At 22.1% G+C, this 12,478-nt stretch overlaps 1 protein-coding gene across 1 annotated transcript; it reads right to left on the reverse strand.

Moving 5' to 3' along the window:
* Nucleotides 1-11,537: 11,537 nt before the first annotated feature.
* LOC127282095 (ATP-dependent DNA helicase PIF1-like) lies at nucleotides 11,538-12,030 on the reverse strand. The gene has a single exon (XM_051306176.1). It carries the CDS (start codon nucleotides 11,988-11,990, stop codon nucleotides 11,538-11,540), a length of 453 nt encoding a protein of 150 aa, XP_051162133.1. The 5' UTR covers nucleotides 11,991-12,030.
* Between the last annotated feature and the right edge of the window lie 448 nt (nucleotides 12,031-12,478).

The raw sequence follows: 12,478 nt of genomic DNA on the forward strand, positions 1-12,478 counted from the left end.
CCCGTGACCTCGACACCGTCCTTGAAAAATCTATTTTCAATTATTTTCAAATAAATCAAAATACTTTGCATATATGCTGTTAGAAAATCTTACAAACTATTTTTATGTAACATCTTTTTTCAATTTTAACCCGAAAAAGGGTTATTTTGCAATTTTTTAAGAATTTTTTGATTTTTTCAATTTTTTATTATTATTTTTTATTATTTATTGTTGTTTTTTCAATTTTTAGTTAGTAACCTATAATATTGTGTCTAATTTTAAGTGTCATTAAAATCAAATGTTTTTAACTTAATAATTTTAACATTTCTTAATTTAAAACGAAACATCTTCTATTATATTAAGTTAACAAATTTCGAAAAACGACACCGACCCCGTGACCTCGACACCGTCCTTGAAAAATCTATTTTCAATTATTTTCAAATAAATCAAAATACTTTGCATATATGCTGTTAGAAAATCTTACAAACTTTTTTTATGTAACATCTTTTTTCAATTTTAACCCGAAAAAGGGTTATTTTTCAATTTTAACCCGAAAAAGGGTTATTTTGCAATTTTTTAAGAATTTTTTGATTTTTTCAATTTTTTATTATTATTTTTTATTATTTATTGTTGTTTTTTTAATTTTTAGTTAGTAACCTATAATATTGTGTCTAATTTTAAGTGTCATTAAAATCAAATGTTTTTAACTTAATAATTTTAACATTTCTTAATTTAAAACGAAACATCTTCTATTATATTAAGTTAACAAATTTCGAAAAACGACACCGACCCCGTGACCTCGACACCGTCCTTGAAAAATCTATTTTCAATTATTTTCAAATAAATCAAAATACTTTGCATATATGCTGTTAGAAAATCTTACAAACTATTTTTATGTAACATCTTTTTTCAATTTTAACCCGAAAAAGGGTTATTTTGCAATTTTTTAAGAATTTTTTGATTTTTTCAATTTTTTATTATTATTTTTTATTATTTATTGTTGTTTTTTCAATTTTTAGTTAGTAACCTATAATATTGTGTCTAATTTTAAGTGTCATTAAAATCAAATGTTTTTAACTTAATAATTTTAACATTTCTTAATTTAAAACGAAACATCTTCTATTATATTAAGTTAACAAATTTCGAAAAACGACACCGACCCCGTGACCTCGACACCGTCCTTGAAAAATCTATTTTCAATAATTTTCAAATAAATCAAAATACTTTGCATATATGCTGTTAGAAAATCTTACAAACTTTTTTTATGTAACATCTTTTTTCAATTTTAACCCGAAAAAGGGTTATTTTGCAATTTTTTAAGAATTTTTTGATTTTTTCAATTTTTTATTATTATTTTTTATTATTTATTGTTGTTTTTTTAATTTTTAGTTAGTAACCTTTAATATTGTGTCTAATTTTAAGTGTCATTAAAATCAAATGTTTTTAGCTTAATAATTTTAACATTTCTTAATTTAAAACGAAACATCTTCTATTATATTAAGTTAACAAATTTCGAAAAACGACACCGACCCCGTGACCTCGACACCGTCCTTGAAAAATCTATTTTCAATTATTTTCAAATAAATCAAAATACTTTGCATATATGCTGTTAGAAAATCTTACAAACTTTTTTTATGTAACATCTTTTTTCAATTTTAACCCGAAAAAGGGTTATTTTGCAATTTTAACCCGAAAAAGGGTTATTTTTCAATTTTAACCCGAAAAAGGGTTATTTTGCAATTTTTTAAGAATTTTTTGATTTTTTCAATTTTTTATTATTTTTTTTTATTATTTATTGTTGTTTTTTTAATTTTTAGTTAGTAACCTTTAATATTGTCTCTAATTTTAAGTGTCATTAAAATCAAATGTTTTTAGCTTAATAATTTTAACATTTCTTAATTTAAAACGAAACATCTTCTATTATATTAAGTTAACAAATTTCGAAAAACGACACCGACCCCGTGACCTCGACACCGTCCTTGAAAAATCTATTTTCAATTATTTTCAAATAAATCAAAATACTTTGCATATATGCTGTTAGAAAATCTTACAAACTATTTTTATGTAACATCTTTTTTCAATTTTAACCCGAAAAAGGGTTATTTTGCAATTTTTTAAGAATTTTTTGATTTTTTCAATTTTTTATTATTATTTTTTATTATTTATTGTTGTTTTTTCAATTTTTAGTTAGTAACCTATAATATTGTGTCTAATTTTAAGTGTCATTAAAATCAAATGTTTTTAACTTAATAATTTTAACATTTCTTAATTTAAAACGAAACATCTTCTATTATATTAAGTTAACAAATTTCGAAAAACGACACCGACCCCGTGACCTCGACACCGTCCTTGAAAAATCTATTTTCAATTATTTTCAAATAAATCAAAATACTTTGCATATATGCTGTTAGAAAATCTTACAAACTTTTTTTATGTAACATCTTTTTTCAATTTTAACCCGAAAAAGGGTTATTTTGCAATTTTTTTAGAATTTTTTGATTTTTTCAATTTTTTATTATTATTTTTTATTATTTATTGTTGTTTTTTCAATTTTTAGTTAGTAACCTATAATATTGTGTCTAATTTTAAGTGTCATTAAAATCAAATGTTTTTAACTTAATAATTTTAACATTTCTTAATTTAAAACGAAACATCTTCTATTATATTAAGTTAACAAATTTCGAAAAACGACACCGACCCCGTGACCTCGACACCGTCCTTGAAAAATCTATTTTCAATTATTTTCAAATAAATCAAAATACTTTGCATATATGCTGTTAGAAAATCTTACAAACTATTTTTATGTAACATCTTTTTTCAATTTTAACCCGAAAAAGGGTTATTTTGCAATTTTTTAAGAATTTTTTGATTTTTTCAATTTTTTATTATTATTTTTTATTATTTATTGTTGTTTTTTTAATTTTTAGTTAGTAACCTATAATATTGTGTCTAATTTTAAGTGTCATTAAAATCAAATGTTTTTAACTTAATAATTTTAACATTTCTTAATTTAAAACGAAACATCTTCTATTATATTAAGTTAACAAATTTCGAAAAACGACACCGACCCCGTGACCTCGACACCGTCCTTGAAAAATCTATTTTCAATTATTTTCAAATAAATCAAAATACTTTGCATATATGCTGTTAGAAAATCTTACAAACTTTTTTTATGTAACATCTTTTTTCAATTTTAACCCGAAAAAGGGTTATTTTTCAATTTTAACCCGAAAAAGGGTTATTTTGCAATTTTTTAAGAATTTTTTGATTTTTTCAATTTTTTATTATTATTTTTTATTATTTATTGTTGTTTTTTCAATTTTTAGTTAGTAACCTATAATATTGTGTCTAATTTTAAGTGTCATTAAAATCAAATGTTTTTAACTTAATAATTTTAACATTTCTTAATTTAAAACGAAACATCTTCTATTATATTAAGTTAACAAATTTCGAAAAACGACACCGACCCCGTGACCTCGACACCGTCCTTGAAAAATCTATTTTCAATTATTTTCAAATAAATCAAAATACTTTGCATATATGCTGTTAGAAAATCTTACAAACTATTTTTATGTAACATCTTTTTTCAATTTTAACCCGAAAAAGGGTTATTTTGCAATTTTTTAAGAATTTTTTGATTTTTTCAATTTTTTATTATTATTTTTTATTATTTATTGTTGTTTTTTCAATTTTTAGTTAGTAACCTATAATATTGTGTCTAATTTTAAGTGTCATTAAAATCAAATGTTTTTAACTTAATAATTTTAACATTTCTTAATTTAAAACGAAACATCTTCTATTATATTAAGTTAACAAATTTCGAAAAACGACACCGACCCCGTGACCTCGACACCGTCCTTGAAAAATCTATTTTCAATTATTTTCAAATAAATCAAAATACTTTGCATATATGCTGTTAGAAAATCTTACAAACTATTTTTATGTAACATCTTTTTTCAATTTTAACCCGAAAAAGGGTTATTTTGCAATTTTTTAAGAATTTTTTGATTTTTTCAATTTTTTATTATTATTTTTTATTATTTATTGTTGTTTTTTCAATTTTTAGTTAGTAACCTATAATATTGTGTCTAATTTTAAGTGTCATTAAAATCAAATGTTTTTAACTTAATAATTTTAACATTTCTTAATTTAAAACGAAACATCTTCTATTATATTAAGTTAACAAATTTCGAAAAACGACACCGACCCCGTGACCTCGACACCGTCCTTGAAAAATCTATTTTCAATAATTTTCAAATAAATCAAAATACTTTGCATATATGCTGTTAGAAAATCTTACAAACTTTTTTTATGTAACATCTTTTTTCAATTTTAACCCGAAAAAGGGTTATTTTTCAATTTTAACCCGAAAAAGGGTTATTTTGCAATTTTTTAAGAATTTTTTGATTTTTTCAATTTTTTATTATTATTTTTTATTATTTATTGTTGTTTTTTTAATTTTTAGTTAGTAACCTATAATATTGTGTCTAATTTTAAGTGTCATTAAAATCAAATGTTTTTAACTTAATAATTTTAACATTTCTTAATTTAAAACGAAACATCTTCTATTATATTAAGTTAACAAATTTCGAAAAACGACACCGACCCCGTGACCTCGACACCGTCCTTGAAAAATCTATTTTCAATTATTTTCAAATAAATCAAAATACTTTGCATATATGCTGTTAGAAAATCTTACAAACTTTTTTTATGTAACATCTTTTTTCAATTTTAACCCGAAAAAGGGTTATTTTTCAATTTTAACCCGAAAAAGGGTTATTTTTCAATTTTAACCCGAAAAAGGGTTATTTTGCAATTTTTTAAGAATTTTTTGATTTTTTCAATTTTTTATTATTTTTTTTATTATTTATTGTTGTTTTTTTAATTTTTAGTTAGTAACCTTTAATATTGTGTCTAATTTTAAGTGTCATTAAAATCAAATGTTTTTAACTTAATAATTTTAACATTTCTTAATTTAAAACGAAACATCTTCTATTATATTAAGTTAACAAATTTCGAAAAACGACACCGACCCCGTGACCTCGACACCGTCCTTGAAAAATCTATTTTCAATTATTTTCAAATAAATCAAAATACTTTGCATATATGCTGTTAGAAAATCTTACAAACTATTTTTATGTAACATCTTTTTTCAATTTTAACCCGAAAAAGGGTTATTTTGCAATTTTTTAAGAATTTTTTGATTTTTTCAATTTTTTATTATTATTTTTTATTATTTATTGTTGTTTTTTCAATTTTTAGTTAGTAACCTATAATATTGTGTCTAATTTTAAGTGTCATTAAAATCAAATGTTTTTAACTTAATAATTTTAACATTTCTTAATTTAAAACGAAACATCTTCTATTATATTAAGTTAACAAATTTCGAAAAACGACACCGACCCCGTGACCTCGACACCGTCCTTGAAAAATCTATTTTCAATTATTTTCAAATAAATCAATATACTTTGCATATATGCTGTTAGAAAATCTTACAAACTTTTTTTATGTAACATCTTTTTTCAATTTTAACCCGAAAAAGGGTAATTTTGCAATTTTTTTAGAATTTTTTGATTTTTTCAATTTTTTATTATTATTTATTATTATTTATTGTTGTTTTTTCAATTTTTAGTTAGTTGCCTATAATATTGTGTCTAATTTTAAGTGTCATTAAAATCAAATGTTTTTAACTTAATAATTTTAACATTTCTTAATTTAAAACGAAACATCTTCTATTATATTAAGTTAACAAATTTCGAAAAACGACACCGACCCCGTGACCTCGACACCGTCCTTGAAAAATCTATTTTCAATTATTTTCAAATAAATCAAAATACTTTGCATATATGCTGTTAGAAAATCTTACAAACTATTTTTATGTAACATCTTTTTTCAATTTTAACCCGAAAAAGGGTTATTTTGCAATTTTTTAAGAATTTTTTGATTTTTTCAATTTTTTATTATTATTTTTTATTATTTATTGTTGTTTTTTCAATTTTTAGTTAGTAACCTATAATATTGTGTCTAATTTTAAGTGTCATTAAAATCAAATGTTTTTAACTTAATAATTTTAACATTTCTTAATTTAAAACGAAACATCTTCTATTATATTAAGTTAACAAATTTCGAAAAACGACACCGACCCCGTGACCTCGACACCGTCCTTGAAAAATCTATTTTCAATTATTTTCAAATAAATCAAAATACTTTGCATATATGCTGTTAGAAAATCTTACAAACTTTTTTTATGTAACATCTTTTTTCAATTTTAACCCGAAAAAGGGTTATTTTTCAATTTTAACCCGAAAAAGGGTTATTTTGCAATTTTTTAAGAATTTTTTGATTTTTTCAATTTTTTATTATTATTTTTTATTATTTATTGTTGTTTTTTTAATTTTTAGTTAGTAACCTTTAATATTGTGTCTAATTTTAAGTGTCATTAAAATCAAATGTTTTTAACTTAATAATTTTAACATTTCTTAATTTAAAACGAAACATCTTCTATTATATTAAGTTAACAAATTTCGAAAAACGACACCGACCCCGTGACCTCGACACCGTCCTTGAAAAATCTATTTTCAATTATTTTCAAATAAATCAAAATACTTTGCATATATGCTGTTAGAAAATCTTACAAACTTTTTTTATGTAACATCTTTTTTCAATTTTAACCCGAAAAAGGGTTATTTTTCAATTTTAACCCAAAAAAGGGTTATTTTGCAATTTTTTAAGAATTTTTTGATTTTTTCAATTTTTTATTATTATTTTTTATTATTTATTGTTGTTTTTTTAATTTTTAGTTAGTAACCTATAATATTGTGTCTAATTTTAAGTGTCATTAAAATCAAATGTTTTTAACTTAATAATTTTAACATTTCTTAATTTAAAACGAAACATCTTCTATTATATTAAGTTAACAAATTTCGAAAAACGACACCGACCCCGTGACCTCGACACCGTCCTTGAAAAATCTATTTTCAATTATTTTCAAATAAATCAAAATACTTTGCATATATGCTGTTAGAAAATCTTACAAACTTTTTTTATGTAACATCTTTTTTCAATTTTAACCCGAAAAAGGGTTATTTTTCAATTTTAAACCGAAAAAGGGTTATTTTGCAATTTTTTAAGAATTTTTTGATTTTTTCAATTTTTTATTATTTTTTTTTATTATTTATTGTTGTTTTTTTAATTTTTAGTTAGTAACCTATAATATTGTGTCTAATTTTAAGTGTCATTAAAATCAAATGTTTTTAACTTAATAATTTTAACATTTCTTAATTTAAAACGAAACATCTTCTATTATATTAAGTTAACAAATTTCGAAAAACGACACCGACCCCGTGACCTCGACACCGTCCTTGAAAAATCTATTTTCAATTATTTTCAAATAAATCAAAATACTTTGCATATATGCTGTTAGAAAATCTTACAAACTATTTTTATGTAACATCTTTTTTCAATTTTAACCCGAAAAAGGGTTATTTTGCAATTTTTTAAGAATTTTTTGATTTTTTCAATTTTTTATTATTATTTTTTATTATTTATTGTTGTTTTTTCAATTTTTAGTTAGTAACCTATAATATTGTGTCTAATTTTAAGTGTCATTAAAATCAAATGTTTTTAACTTAATAATTTTAACGTTTCTTAATTTAAAACGAAACATCTTCTATTATATTAAGTTAACAAATTTCGAAAAACGACACCGACCCCGTGACCTCGACACCGTCCTTGAAAAATCTATTTTCAATTATTTTCAAATAAATCAATATACTTTGCATATATGCTGTTAGAAAATCTTACAAACTTTTTTTATGTAACATCTTTTTTCAATTTTAACCCGAAAAAGGGTAATTTTGCAATTTTTTTAGAATTTTTTGATTTTTTCAATTTTTTATTATTATTTATTATTATTTATTGTTGTTTTTTCAATTTTTAGTTAGTTACCTATAATATTGTGTCTAATTTTAAGTGTCATTAAAATCAAATGTTTTTAACTTAATAATTTTAACATTTCTTAATTTAAAACGAAACATCTTCTATTATATTAAGTTAACAAATTTCGAAAAACGACACCGACCCCGTGACCTCGACACCGTCCTTGAAAAATCTATTTTCAATAATTTTCAAATAAATCAAAATACTTTGCATATATGCTGTTAGAAAATCTTACAAACTTTTTTATGTAACATCTTTTTTCAATTTTAACCAGAAAAAGGGTTATTTTTCAATTTTAACCCGAAAAAGGGTTATTTTGCAATTTTTTAAGAATTTTTTGATTTTTTCAATTTTTTATTATTATTTTTTATTATTTATTGTTGTTTTTTTAATTTTTAGTTAGTAACCTTTAATATTGTGTCTAATTTTAAGTGTCATTAAAATCAAATGTTTTTAACTTAATAATTTTAACATTTCTTAATTTAAAACGAAACATCTTCTATTATATTAAGTTAACAAATTTCGAAAAACGACACCGACCCCGTGACCTCGACACCGTCCTTGAAAAATCTATTTTCAATAATTTTCAAATAAATCAAAATACTTTGCATATATGCTGTTAGAAAATCTTACAAACTTTTTTTATGTAACATCTTTTTTCAATTTTAACCCGAAAAAGGGTTATTTTTCAATTTTAACCCGAAAAAGGGTTATTTTGCAATTTTTTAAGAATTTTTTGATTTTTTCAATTTTTTATTATTATTTTTTATTATTTATTGTTGTTTTTTTAATTTTTAGTTAGTAACCTATAATATTGTGTCTAATTTTAAGTGTCATTAAAATCAAATGTTTTTAACTTAATAATTTTAACATTTCTTAATTTAAAACGAAACATCTTCTATTATATTAAGTTAACAAATTTCGAAAAACGACACCGACCCCGTGACCTCGACACCGTCCTTGAAAAATCTATTTTCAATTATTTTCAAATAAATCAAAATACTTTGCATATATGCTGTTAGAAAATCTTACAAACTATTTTTATGTAACATCTTTTTTCAATTTTAACCCGAAAAAGGGTTATTTTGCAATTTTTTAAGAATTTTTTGATTTTTTCAATTTTTTATTATTATTTTTTATTATTTATTGTTGTTTTTTCAATTTTTAGTTAGTAACCTATAATATTGTGTCTAATTTTAAGTGTCATTAAAATCAAATGTTTTTAACTTAATAATTTTAACATTTCTTAATTTAAAACGAAACATCTTCTATTATATTAAGTTAACAAATTTCGAAAAACGACACCGACCCCGTGACCTCGACACCGTCCTTGAAAAATCTATTTTCAATAATTTTCAAATAAATCAAAATACTTTGCATATATGCTGTTAGAAAATCTTACAAACTTTTTTTATGTAACATCTTTTTTCAATTTTAACCCGAAAAAGGGTTATTTTTCAATTTTAACCCGAAAAAGGGTTATTTTGCAATTTTTTAAGAATTTTTTGATTTTTTCAATTTTTTATTATTATTTTTTATTATTTATTGTTGTTTTTTTAATTTTTAGTTAGTAACCTTTAATATTGTGTCTAATTTTAAGTGTCATTAAAATCAAATGTTTTTAACTTAATAATTTTAACATTTCTTAATTTAAAACGAAACATCTTCTATTATATTAAGTTAACAAATTTCGAAAAACGACACCGACCCCGTGACCTCGACACCGTCCTTGAAAAATCTATTTTCAATTATTTTCAAATAAATCAAAATACTTTGCATATATGCTGTTAGAAAATCTTACAAACTATTTTTATGTAACATCTTTTTTCAATTTTAACCCGAAAAAGGGTTATTTTGCAATTTTTTAAGAATTTTTTGATTTTTTCAATTTTTTATTATTATTTATTATTATTTATTGTTGTTTTTTCAATTTTTAGTTAGTAACCTATAATATTGTGTCTAATTTTAAGTGTCATTAAAATCAAATGTTTTTAACTTAATAATTTTAACATTTCTTAATTTAAAACGAAACATCTTCTATTATATTAAGTTAACAAATTTCGAAAAACGACACCGACCCCGTGACCTCGACACCGTCCTTGAAAAATCTATTTTCAATAATTTTCAAATAAATCAAAATACTTTGCATATATGCTGTTAGAAAATCTTACAAACTTTTTTTATGTAACATCTTTTTTCAATTTTAACCCGAAAAAGGGTTATTTTTCAATTTTAACCCGAAAATGGGTTATTTTGCAATTTTTTAAGAATTTTTTGATTTTTTCAATTTTTTATTATTTTTTTTTATTATTTATTGTTGTTTTTTTAATTTTTAGTTAGTAACCTTTAATATTGTCTCTAATTTTAAGTGTCATTAAAATCAAATGTTTTTAGCTTAATAATTTTAACATTTCTTAATTTAAAACGAAACATCTTCTATTATATTAAGTTAACAAATTTCGAAAAACGACACCGACCCCGTGACCTCGACACCGTCCTTGAAAAATCTATTTTCAATTATTTTCAAATAAATCAAAATACTTTGCATATATGCTGTTAGAAAATCTTACAAACTATTTTTATGTAACATCTTTTTTCAATTTTAACCCGAAAAAGGGTTATTTTGCAATTTTTTAAGAATTTTTTGATTTTTTTAATTTTTTATTATTATTTTTTATTATTTATTGTTGTTTTTTCAATTTTTAGTTAGTAACCTATAATATTGTGTCTAATTTTAAGTGTCATTAAAATCAAATGTTTTTAACTTAATAATTTTAACGTTTCTTAATTTAAAACGAAACATCTTCTATTATATTAAGTTAACAAATTTCGAAAAACGACACCGACCCTGTGACCTCGACACCGTCCTTGAAAAATCTATTTTCAATTGTTTTCAAATAAATCAAAATACTTTGCATATATGCTGTTAGAAAATCTTACAAACTATTTTTTTTTATAAGTCCAAAAAAATTAGGGACTTAGAAAAATATTGATTTTTTTTATTTTTAATACTTAATTTTCATTTACAATAATGTAAAGTTATAATATGTTTTAACTTATTTATCGCATCCATTCTGCAATTATCGTAAGTTGTTTTATTTCTTATTAATTTTTAAATTAATTTTTTATAATTCATTTTCATATGAGTGATGTTATTAATAAATTATTATAATTTATTATATTATTTTCGTTATGTTACGCAGCCGTTACTACTCAGCGCAGCCAGTTTACAGTTTTTGTTATTACTTGATTATATTTTATATATTTTTTTCTTTTAAATGGTTTTTTAATCCTTTCTATTCGATATGATCAGTATAATAATAATTATAATATTTTTTTATGGCGCTGCCGTTACAGTTCAGCGCAGCCATTTCCAATTCAATGAATTAATTTATTTATAAAGTAGAGTTAGTAGATTTCTTCGTAGTCGAATTTTTTTACAACATGTGTTAAATATTATTGTAATATTTCTTGGTAAACAATGTTTCTTACATAAATTTCTTTTTCATTGCCTATCTTTTTTTTATTCCTTTTTCGCTAAGTGTAATACTTGCATTTTTATATAATAATACTTTAAGATTATATTTTGAAGTTACTCTTGATAATGCAACATATAATTGTCACGGACTAAAAACATGTGAAGGAAGGTATATGCCTACTTTTTGGAAAGATTGGCCTTGAGATTTGTTGATTGTTAAAGCAAATCCAAGCCTTATTGGAAATTGCTTTCTTGACATTTGAAATGGTATTTCTTCGTTAGACGGTGACAATGTAATTCGTGGCAAAATTACAATCTCATTTTTATAATTTCCCGTTATTACTTGTGCATGAATAGAAAAACTACCCATTTTAATAACTTTTAGTCTTGTTCCATTACAAAGACCTCTTTCTAAATTAATATTCCTTAAAAGTATCACAATTGCACCAATCTTTAATATTAATTTGTGAGGAGGAAGTCCATTTGGAGTTAAAATATTTAATACTTCAATTGGTATTAAGTTAGTTATTGTGTCACACTTTTCATCTTCTTCAGATGAATCTATACTTAAATATTCTCTAGGTTCACCTGTCATTCGTTTAACAACATCATTATTTAATTCAAATACATCATTATTCCGGAGAACTAGTAATATATGTAAAATCAAAGAAGAATCTCTTTATAACGGTTTACTATAGATAATAAAAATAAAAACCGATATTTTAAAAAGTATTTCGATTTATTACGAATATTTTTCTCAAAAATTTGCAAAATCTACATGTGTTTGTGGGAAAATTTACATCAATATAATATAATATAATTTAAGATAAAAAAAATATATTATAATATATAATATAATTAATATTGTTGTCATAATTATAATAAAAAAAATCTAATATTTAACAATTGTCATTTCATCCTTCAATGAAACTGATCAAAATTAAGATAAATTTTATACAATATTAATAAGATATTAATTTAAATCATAAATTATATATATAATATACATAAACTACAATAAGTAAACAACAATAAGTACAATTTTAACCGAGCGTGCGTTAGCGAGCGAGGAATACATCGCTA

Source organism: Leptopilina boulardi, unplaced genomic scaffold, assembly GCF_019393585.1.
Source record: "Leptopilina boulardi isolate dan_hultmark-lab unplaced genomic scaffold, ZJU_Lbou_2.1 LbouV2_280, whole genome shotgun sequence".
In the NCBI taxonomy this organism is placed as follows: Eukaryota; Metazoa; Arthropoda; class Insecta; order Hymenoptera; family Figitidae; genus Leptopilina; species Leptopilina boulardi.

What these genes read in the sequence shown, in the direction of transcription:
- LOC127282095 (XM_051306176.1), bottom strand. Translation starts at nt 11,990, where the DNA reads ATGACAGGTGAACCTAGAGAATATTTAAGTATAGATTCATCTGAAGAA.